This window comes from Cnephaeus nilssonii (genome assembly GCF_951640355.1).
Source record: "Cnephaeus nilssonii genome assembly, chromosome: 5".
NCBI classification, from domain to species: domain Eukaryota; kingdom Metazoa; phylum Chordata; class Mammalia; order Chiroptera; family Vespertilionidae; genus Cnephaeus; species Cnephaeus nilssonii.
Genome location: NC_137076.1, coordinates 105,140,583 through 105,160,538, shown reverse-complemented (window position 1 = coordinate 105,160,538; position 19,956 = coordinate 105,140,583). Strand labels below are relative to the sequence as shown.

General features: G+C 59.5%; 1 protein-coding gene across 2 annotated transcripts; it reads right to left on the bottom strand.

The window, feature by feature from the left end:
* Positions 1-6,566: 6,566 nt before the first annotated feature.
* MSX2 (msh homeobox 2) lies at positions 6,567-13,876 on the bottom strand. Of its 2 annotated transcripts, none has more exons than XM_079773032.1 (3): positions 13,716-13,876; positions 12,161-12,771; positions 6,567-8,182 (listed from the first exon to the last, which is right to left on the bottom strand). In XM_079773032.1, exons 2-3 carry the CDS (start codon positions 12,537-12,539, stop codon positions 7,758-7,760), a joined length of 804 nt encoding a protein of 267 aa, XP_079629158.1. In that variant the 5' UTR covers positions 12,540-12,771; positions 13,716-13,876; the 3' UTR covers positions 6,567-7,757. The 2 variants fall into 2 exon arrangements, with proteins under 2 accessions (XP_079629158.1, XP_079629159.1); XM_079773033.1 differs by having other exon boundaries at positions 13,736-13,876.
* Between the last annotated feature and the right edge of the window lie 6,080 nt (positions 13,877-19,956).

Here is a 19,956-nt window from a genome sequence, read left to right as displayed (position 1 = left end):
CCGGGCCGGGCCGGGCCGGGCCGTGGCTCCGTGGTCTCGCGGGCGGGCAGAGATGTCCCTAACCCTAGGAGTAACTGAGATCTGCAGGTCTTTCCCCAAAGGCGGGGCCACCGCCCAAGGCCCTGTGCCCGCAGCCCATGGGGGAGGGGGTCGGCGGGGGGAGGGAGGAGGGCAATGACGTCCCGCACGAAGCCCCGCCCCCACCAGTGGGATGACTTCACCGCACAGTTGCATTCCGGGAATCCTCAAATCCCAGATCATATTCCCCCCACCCCTACCCCCCCCACCCCCACCCCCCGGGCTTTTTTACGCTTTTTGGCTCCTCTCTGTTCCCATCGCTAAACAAAGGGAAATCCAACCGGAAAGACTAGACGGGGCGAGCGGCTAATGTGGTGGGAAGGAGGAGGAGGTGAATACTTCGCAGCCCTCAGACTTTCCCTAAATTGGCCAATTTCACATCAATAAGTGCCTCATCCATCACCACCGCCTTTCAGGTGATTTTCTGTGATGGGATTTCAGGAGGCACTTAGCGTCTTGTACAGCGTTTCTTTACAAAGTCAGTTTTTCCATCATCAAGCATTCTCTGCGCTGAAATAAAAATAGGCCGAGCTTTGCTACCAAAATAGCCTTTTTTATATCAGGCCCTGCAACCCAGGAACCCCTTTTAGAGACCTGTAGGCTTTCTTGAGTCCGGTGGGGGTGGGGGGAGAGAGAGAGAGAGAGAGAGAGAGAGAGAGCGAGAGAGAGAGAGCGCGCTCTAATCCAGCGGGGACTTAACCGCCCCCTGGCGCTGCCTCCCCGTGACCTTGGGGAAGTCACCTTTCATTTCCCATGACATGGGGAAATTACTATGCCCACATATTGCCTTGAGGGCCAGATGAGAGTATTTTGGAGAATACATTTTTTAAAAGAAAGGGGATAGAATAAAGGCAATCAAAGACTGGCTTTAGATGACACTCATCCATTTTATCTTTTTTATTTATTTATTTAGAAGAGCTCTTCCTAATAAGAGCTGATAATAAGTATAACAAAATTCTAGGGAATGAAATATTACATCACAATTGGCCATGTTTTCTTTTCAGTGGAATGTAAAATGCACGTTATAACGGATGGTATCTTGGACGAGACGGGGTACATGATGTAGAGTCAACATAGCGGACTGACTGCGATAGGTGTGTGTGCTGTACCTGGCTTTGCCGCTTCACAGCTCGTGTCCACCGTATTGCAGACCGCCTAAGCCCTGCGGCCCCTCCATGTCGGTGTCCGGATGTGGAATGACTCCCTCCCCACGCGTGGCAGACACCCGCGTTCTTCCTGAAGCAGCGGCTCCCGGCAGGAGCCGGCGAGTGCAGCGGCCACGCTGCGCGGACAGGCGCTCTGGGCCCAGTCGGCAGCTGTGATGTCCACCTGCTGGGCCCTCCGGGCAGTCTGTGTCTGAGGTTCACGCTCCTGCTCTGCCGGTGTGAGCGCACCCCCAGCTCCTGGCCTTCAGGCAGGAGACAGGCCAGGGTGTCAGTGTGAGAGCGAGCTCCCCTCCCCCCCCTCCCCCAGTTCACCTGCGGGCTCGGACCCCAGTGTCCTCCCCTGGAGAGGGGCAGATGGGGATACTCCCCGGGCTTGGCGCCCCAGAGGAGCTGCTATGGAGGTACCTGCGGGAGGTGCGGGCCAGGTGCGCTCCCGCCTCTGGGAGGCGCCGTTGCCCTGTGCGCGCACCCTCGGCCTGCGGAACCGCCGGGTCGCCAGGTCCCTGCCCGGCGGGGCGCTGCCGGCCTTCGCCGCCGCGGACGCGTTCTCGCCGGAACCGCGGTCGGTTCCCTTGGCGCAGATGGAGCCGGGCCCGTCTCCGGCCGGTGGGGAGGCTCCGGGGCGCTGAGAGGTGTAAATCGCCGAGCAGAGTCTGGCCTGGGGAAGCGCCCCATAAAAGGGGACTGTTATTATCTGCCTGGCTTGCTCCTCGGGGACGAGGTGTGAGTTTAACGACGGGGGGCGGGGCGGGGGCCGGGGCGGGGGCCGGGGCGCCGGGGCGGCGGAGAGCCGGGCGGCGCGCGGGCCGCGGTGTCAGCGCGCGCTCGCTGACGGCTGGTATTTGGGGAGTAATTGAGCGCGGCGGCCGGCCCGGGGCGAGAGTGGGCCTCCACGAGCAATTAAATGTGATTAGGCCGAGACCTTCGAGATCCAGCTGCGTGATTGATAACCCGGCCGCATTCCTGCCGGGCCCGCGACATCAAACGGGCTGCCGGCGGCGGGCGGGGCCGGGGGCCGCGCGCGGGGACTCGGCCCTTCCCGGCCTGGCGTGGCCCTTCTCGCCGCGACGCCCACGGCCCCGGGGAGAAACCCAGGGACCTGCCCTCCTCCTGCTCAGGGGTCCCCGGGCGGGCCCGCCAGGTGCAGCGGGGAGGGCAGGCGCCGAAGGGACGAGGTGGCCAGGAGCCCCCCGCGCCCGGGCGCAGCGCAGCGCGGGGAGGAGCGAGCAGGGCTGGGCTCCAGAATCCGGCACGAAATCGCTGGAACCGGGGAAGAAAGAATGGAAACAGAGACGGAGGAGGGGGGTGGGGGAGGAGGAGGTGACAGTGGGAACGAGAATACATAGAAAACCGAACAAGATTAAGAGACGCGAAGGAAGCGCCAAGTGACAGGAAAACAAGAGAAGAAAAGAGGGGGAGAGAAATGAAGAATAAGGGCTTGGGAAGGATTCGTCTAGACAGTAAGAAGGTGGAAGAGGAAAAGTGTGAAAACATATAAAATGGGACAGACGCGGCGAAGAAGGAAGGAGGGGAAAGAAGAAAAGGATGAGAACGGGCCAGGGGGTTGGGGCAGGAGATGAGCATGGGAAGTGGGAGACCAGAGTGTGGAAACGGGAGAGAGGAGCTGGCCTGGGTCCCTGGGTCCCTTTCCCAGTCCCCCTGCCAGCCCTGCCCGTCCGGGCGATTCCGTGCCCAGAGCCCGGTGCCCGGGAGAGCTGGCATTTGCCCCTAACAGCCTGACTCCAGCCCGGCCCGGCCCAGCGGGTTTCTTCCCCTCCAGGCTGCCAGAGGGGCATCCCTCCCCCAAACCCAGAGTGAGCAGGGGGCTCCCTGCACCCCAAGCCTGCCCCCCCCCTCCAAGCCTTGAATCCCAAGTTGGAGGCACGGGGGGGTTCCGGGGTGCGGGGCCAGCGAACAGTTTGTGCCTGTGCTGACTCCACAGACAGGGTCAAACAGCGTGAAAGAAAGAAATCCGAGGGCGACGTCGGCAGGAGCCGGACTTCTAAACCCCTTCCGCCCCGTAGGCTTCAATATTAAACCCCCAGGAGCCTCAGACACTGTATTAATTAGTGCAACCACCCGTGAAAAGTTGGGTTTGGAGCGGCATTCTTTGCCCTGTGTGAAAAGCCGAGTCTAAGAAACAATTGTTCGGTTGGCCTGTTGCCGCTGGTAAATTACATAGCATTAAAAAAATAATGCTTTTCATATTAGGCACTAATTAAAGGTTGGGACAGCTTTAAAACAAGAGAGGGAGGGGGGAAATCAAAGAAAATATAAAAATGTTCTTTCAAGAGTTATGGGAGGTTAATAAAGTGTGTCTGTTGGAGGGAGCCTGCTTTGCCCCCAGCTACAGCCAGGCTGGAGCCGCCGCAATTGGGTCTCAATAAGATAATGATATTCCTTTCTCTGCTATTAAAAGCCTCCCAGTGCAAACTTAAAATGATTTATTTAATTTAGGAAATTATGAGGTGTAACTTCAAAGCCCGAGCCGTTAGTAATGGAAAATACCAGGTTGTTTAAAATTATAATAATAATTGTTTGGGACATCAAAGTGTTTTCATCAACAAATGCAGAGGGTCCGGAGGAGGGTGGCGGGAGGCGGAGGAGGTGGATGAGGTTTGGATTTGATTATTAGGAGCCTTATCGGGGCCGGGTTCAGGATCCCCGCGGCCCGCGCCCTGGTTCTGCTTTGAAGCGGGGCTATTTTGGAAAGTAATTTTCCTGCTTTTTATTTAGTTCCTAGCAGGGAGGGGGGGGGGGGGGGGGGGAGAGGGGCTGGGGGGTGGGAGACGGGGAGAGGGGTCCAGGACTTGACAGCCGACTTCTCCTCCCAGCCCTCCGACCAGCTTCATCAAGATGCCCGCAGCATCGCCAAGTGGGAAAAGTTGTTTTACTGAAGGTTGAAGGGGAACCGGGCTTAATCAACTTCGCTCCCCGGGCCCCGTGATTTCAGAGGGTGATGTGTGTGTGTGTGTGTGTGTGTGTGTGTGTGTGTGAGAGAGAGAGAGAGAGAGAGAGAGAGAGAGAGAGAGAGAGAGAGAGAGAGGAGTGGGTTCTTTTATACGGGAGGTTATGTTTATTCCAAACCCGGCAGTGGAGAGGGAGTGGGGGTGGGGAATGGCCTCGCCAACCCGTGGCAAATGAGCGGCTTTTATGGCAAAGAATGGCCGTGGGAGTTCCATTCGGGCGGGCGAGTCCCCTCAAAGGCAGGGCCCTCTTTTCAGGCGCGCCAGGCGGTTTGCGTTGTGCCTGAGCCTCTCCCAGCCAGGCCTTCTCGCCTACCTGCAGGCCCTGCCCGCACCCCCTCCTAGGGCTGAGCCCGGGTCCCAGGAGAGAGGGAAGTGTGGTCCTGGGTGGGAACCCCCGGCAGTTGTGGGGTGGGGGGGGAGGGGATGCAGAGAGAGGCCCAGACCTGGGCCCTCAGGGCTGTGGGATGGGGACGGCGGTGCAGGCCCCGCATCGGGTCTGAGGCTCCTGCGTGGCCGCCTTGGCGCCCCGCAGCCCACCGCGCGCTGGCCCTGTGCTCCGGGAGCCACCGCTCGGCCTGGGGTTCCTGGGCTGCCCGGCCGGGGTCACACCTCCCGCGGGTGTGCAGTAAGCAAATGCGGTGGGCGAGAGAACGCCAGTTCCACACTTGGGCGCCCAGAACGTGGTTCCCTCCTTTCTCCCCTTTTCGGAAAGCAGAGCTCTTTCCGGGAAGCTGTGGGTGAGAGCGGTGAAGGCGGGAGGGGGAGGGTCTGTGTGCAGGCCTCCGGCAGCCCGTGCGGAGGCCCAGGGCCGGGCTGGGCGCCTGGGGAGTCAGGGGCCTCTGCCCGAAGGTTGCTGGTCTGCTCTCTGAAGGCATAAGGGGCCCTCCCTAAGCGGGGACCCCAGCACGGCTGAACCAGCTCCCTGGGAGGCTCAGAGGACTCCAGAGCCAGGCGGGGTCCCCCACAACCTGGCTCAGCCCTCAGCTCAGCGCCCCCTCCACCCAGCGGAGCGGGTGCGCTGTCTGAGCTGAGCAGTTAGTTCCTCTCCCTCCCCAGGCCGCTTGCCTTTGGGACTTGGGACTTCTGTTGTAAGGAGAAGTCGCCCAGGCGGTCTCGGTCCACCCCGCAGGCCAGGCCGCACTGGGGTGAAGGACCCCTCCTCCCGGGCAGCCCGGTCTCCGGACTCCCCTCCCCGAGGCTTCGGGGTCCCAGTGCCGGGAAGGGAGCTTGGGAGACGGGCTAACTGGGGACCCAAGGAGGCGGCTGATGGCGGCACCGGAAGGGCTTGGGCAAGCGTGTCCTTAAACGGGGAAGGCGGACGAGGGCCGGGGCTGGGAGCTGGGGCTGGGGCGGCCCCCCAGAGGGCCAGGCCGCACAGTTGGGAAGGTCTGGGCACTTCCGGGGGCTCCGCCAGGAACGGAGTGGGAGCGGGTTTGGGCGCTCTGTGCGGGGCTGTGAGGCCCGAGGATTGGGGCCATCCGCAAGAAAATGTGGGCCAAAGCGCTGGTCCCAGCCTCCCACCTTCGGGGGCGGGGGGGGGGGGGGGGGCGTCCCTTCGACCATGTCCAGGGCCGCAGGAGCTTCTGGTCAGAACGGGGGGGGGGGGGGGGGGGCGGTGAGGCACCAGCATCCTCTCCTCACTCACTTGTGCATCACAAAGTGGCCTTGAAGGTGCTCTCAGCCCCCTGCCCATTAGCCACTTGTTCAGTAGGGATGCCTCACGGCCAGGCCTGACCCCCTTTCTGTATCCAGCGGAGGCTGCAAAGCAAAGGGGACTCGAATGAACCACAGTCGCCCTCAACCACGGGGAAGAGGGTTAGTCCGGGCCCTCCGGGAAGAGGCTGCAATGGGGAAGAGGCCTCAGTGACACCCTCCAGAGCGAGCTCCCAGTCAGCACCCCCATTGGCCAGGAGCCAGGGGCTCTTCCCTCAGCGTCAGTTTGTTGTTGTTTTGATAGACGGTAAATTTCAAGTTCAAGATTTCCACTTGACCATCTCAGATGCTGGCCGCCCCTCAGCCCCGCTTCTTTCTCCTAAGCTCCTCTTTCACTGGAGTTTCAAAAACCCCACTTCTTTTCCAAGAGGAACCCAAGCTGCAGAGGAAGTATTTCAAAGTATTTTGCTATTTTCAATGGACGCCCCCCCCCCCCCCGCCCCTGCTGAATCTGGCCAAAACACTTGATTGATTCGCATTAAAATAATAAAAATCAGCAGCCTCCCCCGCTCCCCGCTCCCCAATTTGGGTGGCATTTTTTTGAGCAAAGCCCAACGAAGCACAGAGAGAGACTGCCTCTTGAAAGAATTAAATTGGGACAAACTTTACTGCAATAAAACAAATGTTTAATTTAATTCGGAATAAGAGATAAGAAATAACTCTTCAATAAAATATATAAAATTATACAAGACACCCTTTCAAAGGGAGGACGTATACTGGTCGGGGGAAGGTGGGGAGGGGAGAGGGATGGGGAGATGGATGGGAAGGGAGCTAAATGGGCTGAGACACCCGGGTTCTTAGCAAGTCAAAACATGGCTTCACCCTCTGCCCCCAACACGTTAAAAAAGTATATAAATTTCCCTAATACGTTTAGCACATACAAGAGGTACACACATGGAGAAAGCACGGCTTTTCTTTCTTTCTGGATCTACTCATTGTCCAAGAATACGTAGCATATAGGTAATGGTTACAAGACATTTATTTAAGCAGAGAATTAACTATACCCCCCCCCCCCACCCATCACTTTTGCAATGTGTGAGGACTGGCTGACGTACCCAGACCCAGCATTTCACAGAAACCATCAATTCCTCCGACAGTGATCTGAAATGGAGGTAAGCAACAGCCTGGAGAGGAATTAGGAAGTACTCCCATTTCCCACCGTACCCCGAGGCTGGCTCAGTCTTCTCAGCCCCCTTTTATTGATCTTACAAAAAAATAAAGTAAAACTTTAACTGGGTAACAATGTAGCAATGTGCAGGGGGTGGGCAGGGCCGGATTTGGTAGCCTCTAATTAGTCTAATGCATGGAAGACTGTACCGAGGCCTGTGCCTGGGAGGAATCTCAGTCCCTATCTATGGTCTATGTACTCTGTGTCTAATTCTAATATGTTTTCCTTAAGCAAAAGCCAATCATCCCACCCAAATCACTAAATTTCAGCCATTTTAATTTGTCTCCCCCTAGAAGAAAAATAAAAACCCCACACAAATGAACTTCAGCAGTCCTTTAGGGTGATATATATAAAAAAGTATATATATAAATTTCGCCTTTCAAAATAACTTGAATTTTGACGTCTGCTGTATAAAAATGTGTTCCGTTTTATTATATATATTTATATATAAAACCGTCAGAGCCCATCTTTGTGGGAGGAGAGGGGTGCCTGGGAAACGACGCCAAGAAAACGGAGCTTGGAGCCCGCAGCCTCCAGGACGAACTGGGCTGCGGCCGGCCAGCCTGGCTGCTCGGGGCGGTGCGTGTGAGGTTTGCAGAGCGGGGTGCTGGCGCGCTGCTTCCTGGCGAGGGCCTCGTCCGGGAGTCCGTGGCGCAGTCTTCCTTAGGAGAGATGGTACATGCCATATCCCACAGGAGTCGCGTAGAGTCCCACGGGCGGGATGGGGAGCACGGGTCTGTGGAAGGGGTAGGACGCTCCGTAAAGGGAGGCCGCTTGCAGGGGCGAGTTGATGGGGAAAGGGAGGCTGAAGCCGGAGGGCAGCATGGGCTTCGCGGCCATCTTCAGCTTTTCCAGTTCGGCCTCCTGCAGTCTTTTCGCCTTGGCCCTCCGGTTCTGGAACCAGATTTTGACCTGGGTCTCTGTGAGGTTCAGCGAGCTGGAGAACTCGGCGCGCTCGGCGATGGAGAGGTACTGCTTCTGCCTGAACTTGCGCTCCAGCGCCAGCAGCTGGGACGTGGTGAAGGGCGTGCGCGGCTTCCGGTTGGTCTTGTGCTTGCGCAGGGTGCAGGTGGTGGGGCTCAGGTGTCCTGGGGGACAGAGAGGGAGCGGTTAGCACGGCCAGCGGCGCTCTCCCAGGGGTGTCCCGCGCCAGCCCCCCCTTCATCTTTCAGAGATTCCTTTGTCAAAACCAGGTGTGTGTGGTTTCTTTTGGGCGGGGGGGGGGGGCGGGGGGGAGTAGGATGGAGGACCATATTTAAATAGATAAATTACTTCATTTAAAAAAATTGAGGCTTTTAATGAAACGTTTGGGAATGTAATGGTGTAACAGAACTTTATGGGAATCAAACAGCCTTAGAGCGATGGAAATAGAACTCCTAAGAACAGACTCCTCCTAAGTCAAGTGGTTCCTAAGAACACCACCCCATCTCTTCTGCGCAGAATTTATCGTCATTAAAATAGGGGGGTGCGGGGAGGAGAGGCAGGTAGCTCAGTTGGTTAGAGCATCTTCCTGGAAAGCCAAGGTTTGGGTTGGGTCCCTGGTCAGGGCACATACAAGAATCAACCAATGAATGCATAAACAAGTGGAACAACACATGGATGTTTCTCTCTCTCCCCCTCCCTCCCTCTTCTTCTCTTGCTCGAAAACCAAAAATCAATAACATGGGGGGATGGATTCAGAATAACCCTCACTTCCGGTGGATGCTGACATATCACATCTGAGAAAGAAAATGAAAAGGGTCTCATAACAGCGGGCCGGCTCCCTCTCTGCACCGGGACGCGTGCGTTGGACTGCCTCCACGCCCTGGCGGCGGGTAACCCTGCAGCCGGGGTCTGTGGCGAATTACTAGCATCTTGCGAGGGGGGAGCAGCCCCCCCGCAGGAAACCGCCGCAGCTGCCATTCCATCCGTCTACAGATGATAAAACGTGAACATCACTTCACAGATGGGGGCTAAGCTGTTAGGCCGGGTGCTCTGGAATATAAACTTCACCGAGGAGGAGAGAAGAATTAGCTCGCCCGTAAACGTCAGTGTCGGGGGAAATCGCGCCGCCTCCGGACGGAGAGCATGTGCTGACATTTAGTCATCCCGGCCCATGGTTCTGTGGTGGGGAGCCACCGTGTCAATGCTTCGCGTGTCGCCAGGGTTTAGAGCGAGGCGGTCACGAGCCAAATAAAGGGACGCCAGCAGCATCAGACTCCGTGTCTCACTGGACTCGGTGACAGAAGCCACAGGACCGGGCACCTGGCGGGCCCAGGGCATTGGCGCACTGAGGGCTTCTTTCCTGGAGGGGAGGGGAGGCGGGAGGCGCTGGGGGGCAGGTTGCTAAACAATTAACTCGCTGCATTTGGCGTTTACGAGCTATGCTAATTTTCCAAGTGGAGCCGCGGTTCCAGTAACTCCAAAGGACTCGAGGGGAGAATGTCGCATTTCTCGTTTTGTTACTTTGGTGGCCCAAGAGTTTACACTTCAGACGGGAGGGTGACACAGCACAAGTCCCAGCCCGGCCGCCGCTTCCAGCAAGCAGTGGGCCTGTCCTGGGTGAGGTGACTAACCATCATCACGTTAAGGGACTGAAAAGAAAGAGGCAGTGGGTCCGGCAATCAACCAGAAAGCCAGCGTTCTGGGAGGGGTGGGCGAGGAGGACCGCAGAAGCGTACCTTCTGCAAATGCTAATCCCTAAGTAAACCAGGGCACCCGCTCCTTAATTTACAAATAAACTCAACCACACCATCTGCGCCTCCAGGACCCGGGATGTCCCTCAGCCTCTCGGTCGCCGGGCTCAGGAGGACCTGGCGGTGGGGCTCAGGTCCCCAGCTCCGGCGTCTACGCGGGAGCCTGCGCTAAGTGGGAAAGCAACTCCCATTGCCGGCACGGTCCCTCCTGGGGGCTGCGTGTGAATTATGAAATCCGGGAGACGGGGATCGCACACGTGCATCAAAGCTGAAAAGTTGGGAGGCTTCCTCTCGGCCCACCACTCCGCCCCCCACCACCCCCCATTTTAAACCAGGCGGAGGAAGGATGCGATTATACAAAGCAAAACAGCATTTATCCTACTTCCTCTGAATAACAAAACCAGGCCCAGGCGGGCCGCCCCAGGCTCCCGCCCCAGGAGCTCCCGGGACCAGGCTCCCACCCCCGCACTCCCTGGGCCTCTGCAGGCCCCGAGCACCAATAACCCACTTTTTTGTTTTAAAATGAAGTCCTTTCTCGGAATCTCCAGCTTTTCTGATGGGAAGGTCAGCTCCGGGGCCCAGGGCGGCCTTACTCAGCAGGGAAGCTGGGTTGCGCTTTGCGGTGGGGCTGTTTACAGAGTTCAGCGGGGAATGGCCGTCCCAGAACCTGGAGGCCTGAGGAAGTGGGACTTCTGACCTCTGGACACGTCTCCCGGGAAGGCCCGAAAGCTCCGTGTGCCGCGGGGCACCGGCCCAGGCCTAGGAACCCGTGGGGCTCTCAATATTTGAGTCCCTTAAAGTGTCTGAGCCTCTATTTCCCCGTCAATAAAATGGGTAAGCAATCCTGGCCACGCGGTGAGGTTCGGAGTAAGACGTTTTAGAAGGCCCAGCGGAGCCCTGTCACTCCGGGGCGCCCCGTTTCCTCGCTGTGAAGCCCCAGCCGGGTGTGCGGAAGCCGCTGGACTCTGCTGAGAAGTCCCCATCTGCTCCCAGGAGGCCGGCCGCGGCCGCACCGATCAGATAAGATAACACGGTCAGAAGTGCCATAAAGCACTGGGCAAACTTGTATTTAAATTCTTTGAGTCCTTAATCTCCACGCCCTTTGAATCTTTGGGAGTTTCTGTCAGGGTGGAGAGAGACGCCAGAGGGGACAGCCTCCGACGCCGGGGCAGCCGGCCTAGTTTTGTTCACAAAATCCTGTGCCTCTCCAGCCTCGAGGGCTGACGGGTGGAAGTGGAGAGAGATGCGTCTCCTGACTTTGCATACAACGTCCCTCCACAAGCCCCCTCTTGCCCACCTCCCCCCAGCGGTGCAGCGGGTGGAGAACTCTTCAAGGCCCGGGGGGAGAGAGACGTAAACGTTGTGGGGAATGACTTCCAACCTGCAGAAGGCCCCAGGGCCCCAACACGGATGCTGAAGCCCAAGGAGCCACCCCTCCCCTGGGCCGACTCCCCGCCCGCCCGCCTGCCCGCCCCATTGCAGGAAGCGGGGTGCAGGTGTGAGGACCTCTGCTGGGTCCCTCTGGGGAGAAGGATGCAAGGTCTGGGGCCAGGGCACCCCAGAGCAGCCTGGCTAGGACACCAGGGCCCGGCCCAATTCGGCCACTGCCAGTCAAGTCAGTCTTCTTAAAACAAAGTCTGGGTGTCTGAGAAAGGGGGTTGGGGGGGGGGCAACCCCAGGTCCCCGCCTCTGCCTGCACCTCGGGGCTCCAGCGATGACTGGGGTCTGCTGAGCTGGGCGCCCAGGGAAGCCTTTAATTATCACTGAGCCAAGCGGGGCACCCCGCGCTGCAGCCCCGGCCCGCTCCCAGCGAAGCTCGGGCCTTCGTGGGCGAGGTGCGGGCTGCGGGGACATCTCCCCCCCGCGCCAGCCTCTGCCGCCTTCCCTTCGCGGGGTCCTGCTTCGACGCCCGCGGGGCCCAGGGGAGGTCAGGATTTCCACCCGATATCGGGCTAGATTCAGCCAGCTCACCGTCAAAAGGAGGGCACACCTCGCGGGGCTGTGAACTTCACGCCCCCTTCCCTCCCCAGACCCTGGCGGGCAGCGAAACAAAAATAAGCGAAGTGGCCGAAGCGCAGGGCCGGGGGGCTGGAGAAACCCAAGGGAAGCGACCCGCAAACCCAGCGAGGGCTCGCCCTCCACGGACCAGCGAGTCCGCAACTGCGAGCGACACTCTGCACCGCGAGGGGACCCGGGTCACGCGCTGCGCCCGCGCCCACGGGGTGTGCAGGATGCCGCCGGCGCGCGGGACTCTGGGGCTAACCAGGGGCCCAAACCAGCTGTGCCTGCTTTCCGGGGCGCACGGGGCAGAGGGATCCCCGAGCCCCCGGCCTGGAAACCCGCCCCCGGCTCCCTCCAGCAGCCTGCGTCCCCGCCCGGGCGCGCACTCACTCGGCGGCGGCGAGTATCTGCCGGGCTCCTGCATCCACGCCGCTCCATCCTCGGAGTTTTCCGACTTGACCGAGGCGGTCTCGAAGGGCTTGGCCAGCGACCCGGGGCTGTGCGCTTCCCGGGCGCCGTGTCCCGGCAGCAGCAGCGGCCGCAGGGTGGCCGCGGCGGAGGCGCTCTCGGCTGGCCGCGGGGACGCCTCCTTGGGCGGCTTCTTGTCCGACATGAGCGCCTCCACGCTGAAGGGCAGGCTGGAGACCTTGACGCGGCGCTCCTCCGCGGCCCCCTCGGCGCCCCCGGGCCCCGGGCCCGGCCCGGCCACCAGCGCCGGGCCCTCCTCATCCGACGAAAACAGGTCCTTGCCTTTGGACGGAGAAGCCATGACTTCTCTGCCCCACGTAGGTCCCGGCGCGCGACTCGGCTGGCAGCCCGGCAGCGGCGACTCAAACTTTTTGGGGGGGAGACGGGAGGGGCGCGCCGGGAGCCGAGCCTTTGCTCCAAGGGGAAGTGGGAGACTCGGCCCCGCCAATCCGCGCCGGCCCTGGCGTTGACGTCACGAACGCTCGCCTCCCATTGGCTCCTGCGGCAGAGGCCGGTCCTTTCTACCCTCCCCCCTGTTTGAAATAAATTAGGAGTTAATTACAGGAGCAGTCAGCAGAGTTGTTATTAGGCGATCCCTCAAGGGTTATAATCACGCCAAAACTAAAAAGTCCAAGGCGTAATTAAGGCCGATTATTTAAAGAGGAAGTTCTCCGAGTCCCATTTCTTCTCTCTTTGGACCCCTCTTTTGAAAAGGCACCCCGGGTCTGTATCACACTCCTCCCCACACCGCAGGAACGCGTTTAAAGTCTGCAGCTAATATTGCAAAAAACATGTAGGAAGCGCCTACTATGCGCCAACGCTGGGCTACTTTTGCAACTTTAGGGGTCCGCACTGAACCCGGGCCAGCCTCCCTAGGAGAGGGAATAGCAGTGCGGGGCGCGTAGAGGAGTATTTAGCTCTGAGTGAGTGCCCATGGGCGCCCGCTGTTACCTAAGTCCCCTGGCAGAGGAGAGGCCACCCAGAGCCCCAGAGGGGGTCAGGGGCTGCCGGCTCCCAAACAGTCCCGACTGGACAAATGAAGCCAGTGGTCCCCAATCTCCCACGCGAAAAGGAAACCAGTGCCCTCTTGGAGTCCGGCCGGTTCCTTTCCCCTGAACCTCCTTTCTGGAGGCTCCTGCCGGGCCTTTTCCTCCAGCCCAGGCGCTTTCTGCGTTCCTGCGTTTGTCTGGGCCTATGTTTGTCGTGTGCGTTTGGGTGCCAGTGTTTGCCTTGGAGGAGGACAAGGGAAGAAAAGCCACGATAATATCGAATGCCTTCCTCTCTCTTGCAAGTCTCAGAAATACAGGGTTCCGAGTTTGCACACCCCAGGCCTCTGGACCTTTTGGGGAAGCACATTTTCATACATTACACCTGGTTTAAAAAGGAAGGAAGGAAGGAAGGAAGGAGAGAGAGAGAGAGAGAGAGAGAGAGAGAGAGAGAGAGAGAGAGAGAGATCTCACCCCACTCCCAATCGTACCTGGGTAATTCATCTCAAACCTTATTGACGACTGCCTCTGATTCTCGGCCCAGGGAAGGGGAGAGCGAGCTTCATGTGCACAGAGGCCTGGGGTGTCTGCAGGCCGCTGGGCCAAGATTCCAATGACTCCTGGGTGGCAGCTGCTGGTCCGTGGATCGGAACCATTTTTTCTGCAAGTGAGCAGGTAAATAGAAGTCCCCCAGCCCAGGGCCGTGCACACAGCACACGCTCGCTCAACAGTTACCAGAGCCTCTTAAGGAAGGTACTGAAGTGGCCAAGGCTTGGAGGCTCCTAGTTAGAAACTTGACCCCAGACCCACTGCCAGAGCACCTCTCTGATGCCCTGCTTCCTCCTCCCCCCCCCCCCCCCACCTCTGCCTGGAGTGAAACTGCTGGGTCAGGGTAGGCAAACAGGCATTATCTGAATCTCCGAGGATAAAAACAGCCTGCATGGCCGGCTAATTCAGTGCGATTATAAACTGTCCTGGAAAGTTAAAGAGTAAAGAAGTCCTAACCACGGCCTTCTCACCCCCCGCCCCCCAGTCCCTCTCCCTCCACGAGGAACAAGCACATTCTTTTCTTTTTTTTCCTTCAACAAAGTGGAAAATCAGAGAAAGTTAAACAACAGCAACTATGAGAGCTATCTGGAGACGTGTGCGTTTTCCCCTGAGTCACCTCTGGTGATGGTTGGCTTGATAGGCATCTCAGATACCGGACAGGTAAAGCCAGATTGTGACCTGTGCCTCCGAGAGCGGTGCCCAGCCCGGCGCAGGCTGCCTGTCTTGGAAGCGAACCTGAAATTCGTTGAGCCCCCAGGTGCCACGGTGTGCAAAAGGCTTCGGCTGGGCTGCCCGTTGGGCTGTGCCCAGCCACGGCTTTATGGCTCTGCAAACGCCTTGTTCCCATCTATCCATTTCCCAGGCTCATTCCTGGGAAATTAAAATAAAAAGCCACACGGCTGGGGTCCTTTTATTTTGATGGATGAACTTTTCAGGGAAAGGGGGGAGCCAAGTTCTCCTCCTGGTGTCCACACGGGAAAAGAAACGCATGAGGCCAGAAATAGGAAAATGGTAGAGATGAAAACAAAAAAACAAGCAAGCAAGCAAACAAGCAAACTCCTGGTGCTGGGAGCCGGGGTGCCAAGCTCTGCCCGTGAACAGGAGAGATGCCCAGGGGGCAACTAGCCTGCCCGACTCCTCTCCCGGCAGCTCCCTCCCAGCGCCCTGCTGGGGTGGGGACGTTCAGGAAGGGGACTCACTTCTGCTGGGAAAAGGGTGGGACCTCAGCACAGCGGGAACCCTTTCTGGAGAGCCGGGTCCTGCATTCCTGGCCCGGACCTTGGGGACCTCACTTTGCACGCCCCCCCCCGCCCCCCCGCAGCCTGCTTCTTGGTCCCTGAAGTCAGAGAGAACCCTTACCTGAGAGGGTTCTGATGGTGATTGCATTCAATAGGCTACATAAAGATGTAGGGGAATCAGTAGAAAACATTGTCTATCAAAAGCAGTAACAGTTTATCCACTGCTTTCTCTCGGCCAGCTCTCCAGAAAGCGAGGCGCACCGCCCGCCTGCGTGCGGTTCACTGTGGCTTCTTTGTCAAACCTCCCGGCCCCGGCGGAGAACTCGGGGCTCAGCGGAGTGGGTGCAGCCTCAGCGGAGGGCTGGCTTGGGCACTCACGGGGCATTCCCTAAGGTGACATCCCCGTAGGCAGGAAAGTGGCTTCCAGTGGGAACTCGGTCACACCAAGCCTCGGCGCTACAGGATGCCTTAGTGCCTGGCCCTGGCCCCCGCGTCTCCCCTGTTCTAACACACCGTTCGGGGAGATTAGAGTCTCCATTTCCCAGGTGAAAAGCCCAAGGTTAAGATGCACTGAGTATGCAGCCCCAGGTCACGCAGGTAAGAAGTGGGGGGTCCGGGGGCGGGGGGGGGGGGGGGGAACGGGCGCGGCCCAGGCCCCTGCGCGCACCTCCGCAGCCTCCCGTTCCGCTCCCCCGGGCAGCTGGCACGCGCTGGGGCCCGGTGTGGAGCAGCGGGCACGCGCACCGCAAGTCCCGGGCGAAAACTCGCCTGCAAACCGGGGACCGGGGAGGGCGCAGGCGGACCGCAGCGTTAGCCACGCCGGGACAGAGCGCTGGGTCCCCGCGGCTGGGAGGAGGCGGGGGAGGGGCGAGGGAGGGGGCCGTAGACGGGCCTGGGCTGCGGGCAGGCGCCAGGCGCGGGGAGATGAAAGGCGGGCTCCGGGGAAGGGGCTGCGCCGGGTGACCGGCTCCAGCCGCGCCGGGCGCCCCGCCCCCGCCCCGCCCCGCCCCGGCTGCCCCGGGCAGAGGCGGCTGCCCGCTCCGGAGCCGCGTTAATTGCTCTCGGCCCCGGCACTCAGCCTGCACGGAGCCGGGACAACCTCGCTCCGGGAGGAATGACAATTCGCCCTAATGGGACAACCTCGGTCCCAGAGGAGTGACAATTCCTCCTAATGGGCCGCTCGTTAGCGGCCTATCCTCTCGAACCCGGGTATCAGAGGCGGGCAGACTAGCGGGCGCCAACGTCTGCCTGGAATTCCACGACACAGCGACCCCCGCCCCCAAACCCATCCCTTCGCTGTGTGACCTCGGGCGAAAGGCTGCCCCTCTCTGAGCTCATTTTTCTTACGTGTGTGTGTGTGTGTGTGTGTGTGTGTGTGTGTGTGTGTGGAGACCGGGCCTGGGCAGGGCAGACCCCGGCGGGGCGGGCCTGTTTGCGGCGTTGGAGAGGTCACCTTCTGAGTTAGGGCGCTGAAGGGGGGAAACAGGCAGCAGGGCCCTGCCTGAGGTTCTTTGGGGGTGCTCCCCTTGCTTGGGAAGTTCTGGACGATCAAAAGGTGTTTTAGGCCCCGCCCGCCCGCTGAGGTGGGGACTGCAGACCAGGGCCTTTGCCACAGCGCCAGGTTACAGGGGGCCAACGCCTGGGCCTTCACTGGCTCCCATTCTACGGATGAGCTGGTCTAGAGAGAGGCTGCCTGGGAGCTGCGGTGGGGCGAGCCTCCCGGCGTGGTCCCCTGGGGGCATGGTCCCCTGGGAGAAGCCCGGGACCAGGACTTCCTGGGGAGGGAGGGGGACGAGGGAGAAGAAATGGTGGGCGCGGTGCCAGTCTGAAGCCGGAGGGGAGGTGCCCCCGTGTCCTTGGCCACGGCAGGCGGAGGGCGCAGGCGGGCAGGCCCGAGTTCTCCTCCTGCTGCTCTGTATTCAAGTCCAGCCCACTCCCTACCATTTGCCACCGTCCCTGCACTTGGGGTGGGGGGTGGGGGGCGGTTACTGACCCTTCTCAGAAAACAGGCCTGGTCATGCCCGGTCTACGGCGTGGCTGGTGAGCACTACTGAACACGATGAGTGGCCCGTGTGGCACAGCAGCCCACCCCGGGGTGGCCGTCGCGGTCCTGCCCCTGCAGCCGTGCAGGCCCGAGCCCCGGCTGAGGCCCTTCCTTCCTGTGGGGCTCGGGCGGGCCGTCACTGGCTGTCCGCACGCGTTTCCTTACCTGAGGACGGGCGTGCCTGGCGTCCAGTCCATGTTTCCTAGCGTTATCATTTCTTTTTTTTTAATTACTTTATTGATTAAGGTATCACATATTTGTCATCAACCCCCTCCCCCCCCCCCCCCCGCGTTATCATTTCTTAAACCATCATTGATATTACTTTCCCTCCCTTTCAGTAGGTCCGCCTGGCACCACTCATTTCTGATTTCTGGGGTCCGATGACCCAATGTTGGACAGGGTTTCACTGAGACTGTGACTTTCCATGGGCTTTTGTTTTTTAACTCAGTAGAGGGGGAGTAACGACCCAGCTCTCGAGAAGGAAGCAGATGGACAGCTCTGTCCAGTGAGGGGAGAGTAGATGGTGTAGACCCGTGGTCGGCAAACTGCGGCTCGCGAGCCACATGCGGCTCTTTGGCCCCTTGAGTGTGGCTCTTCCACAAAATACCACGGCCTGGGCGAGCCTATTTTGAAGAAGTGGTGTTAGAAGAAGTTTAAAAAATTTGGCTCTCCAAAGAAATTTCAATCGTTGTCCTGTTGATATTTGGCTCTGTGGACTAAGGAGTTTGCTGACCACTGGTGTAGACGGACAGCAGGAAGTACCTGCTGATCCCAGCCCTGGGCACAGCTTGCTGGCTGCTCCGGGCCCTGCCCCCTGGAGAGGGGTTCCCATAAGCAGGGCCGGCTCTGATTTGTGCAGAGAACCAACGGGCCCTGAGACAGTGTGTCCAGGAGGCTGGTGGCTGCAGCCAGCCAGGGGCCCGCGCCCTGCCTGTCACCGGTCCCCCCCCCCTCCCCCGATACTGACCCTCAGCCCTGGTCAGTCTGTCCCCCTGTAGAACCAGGAAAACCTCCCGCACTGGGCTGGGCTGGGCTGGGCTGGGCTGGGCCTCAGGGGGTGTGGGGGAGGAGGTTTGCATCAGGGTCAGTAACTGTCAGCTCCCTGTCATTCCTCAAGCAGCCCTGGGACTGAGGGCCTGTTTCTCCTGAGGAGAAAGTTGAAGCTTCAGACTTGATAAGAGTTATCACAACTAGTAAATACCTGGCAGAAATTCCAATCAAGGTTTGGCCGATTCTAAAATGTACGTATTTTGCCCAAGGGCACAGTTGTGCAGGTGGACGGGGATCTGGATCCGCTCACAGCCAGAGGCGCTACCCTCTCCACTTCTCCCAACTCCCAGCTGGGCTGTGGGGCCCAGCCGCCCGGTCACAGCCAGGCCCCTGGATAGTGGAGGCCCTGCAGTTGGGCAGGAATCTGGAATCTCTCTTATTTGGTGGCATCCAAATGGTCTCATCTTCAAAATGCAGCCCACTGGGGGGTGGGGGGCAGAGGGAGAAAGGAAACTTGGAGAGCTACTACCTAAGGGACGTGATTATGTTTTTAATTAAGGAAGACAGACTCTTCCAGTGGCCCCGCCCCCAGGCCTGTGAGGGAGGGGCCAGGTTTGCTTACCTGGAGGATGAAGACAATTAGAAGCAATTATTCTGAATTTTGTTAATTGTTTCTAGGGGAGGGGTTGGGGCACTGGAGGGGGGGGTTGGGGGACGGAGTGGGGGGGCAGGCTCCTGCTAGCCCTAGGAGGGGGCTGGGGTCCCCAAGGGCAGGAAGACCCACCCCGCAGTGACCCCAATACTGCGCCACTAGGGCTGCAGGCCTGCACAGCCTCACACGGGGCCGGGGGGTACCCGCTCTCCCCTACCCCCTGCTGCTACCCCTGTCCACCATCCCATTTCCCCCAGGAGGTAACTTCAGCTCAGAGAGGGGGGCCGTTTGCACGAAGTCGCAGAGGGAGTCAGTCTGTGAGGGCTCAGACACCCTGCTCCTTCCAGCTCGGGGACCCTCTGGTGTGGAGACCTGGCCGCCCCCTCACCCCCCACTGAGGGCTGACTTCGGGGTCTCTGAGATTTGTCCTGTGTCCACAGAACGGTGTCTAGAAGAGCCCTGGCCCAGTGAGGGGCTCAGCAAACACTGGCTGAGTAAATGGATGCGTCGGGGATGGAGAAGGGACTCGGGGCCACCCACCGAAGGCTGCCTCCCCGGGGACCCGGTGCACCCTGACCTGTGAGGCGTGGTCTCCGGTCTAACAGTCAGGCTGGATTCTCTCGGGCAGGGCCAGGTTTCTAAGTTTGTCCACAAGGAAGAACCGCGCTCATGTTGCCCCAAACTCTTACCTACTGGGCTTTCAATCAATCTTCCTGCTCCCCCACAATAATGACTCACTGCACAGAGGGAGAGAGAGTGGGGGGCGGTGTCGCCTGCCCAAGGTCATGCAGCATCTAAGTGACCCAGTTGGCATTTGACCCCTGGGGGCTGACTCCAACCCCAGCGGGTTTGCCAGCATGACCCCCCCCCCGCCCCCCCGCGTTCCGCCATCCTGGCCTGAGGGTCCTCTCTCCTCTTCACCCGCTTCACGCTTACCTGCTCCCCTCACTCAGGAACGTCTTGGTTTTGCTGCACCTCCCAGGTGTCCTGTGTTTATGGGATAGAAAAACTGAGCTAAATGTGTTCAGAAAATATAAACAGATCCTCGTTCCTAACAGCCCTGGGTGCCTGCTGCTCGCAGGCCTTGTCCTGGTCCATGGCAGGTGCTGGCATTGAACCCTCACCCCCCCCCCCAACCCCCCCGCTTGGTGGTGCTCTTATTACCCACGCCCTGCAGGGGTCTGACTCAGACATGGGACACCCGGAAATCGCATTTCTCTTTTTATTGCGTGTGCAGAGGCCATCCCTGCCCCCTCCCG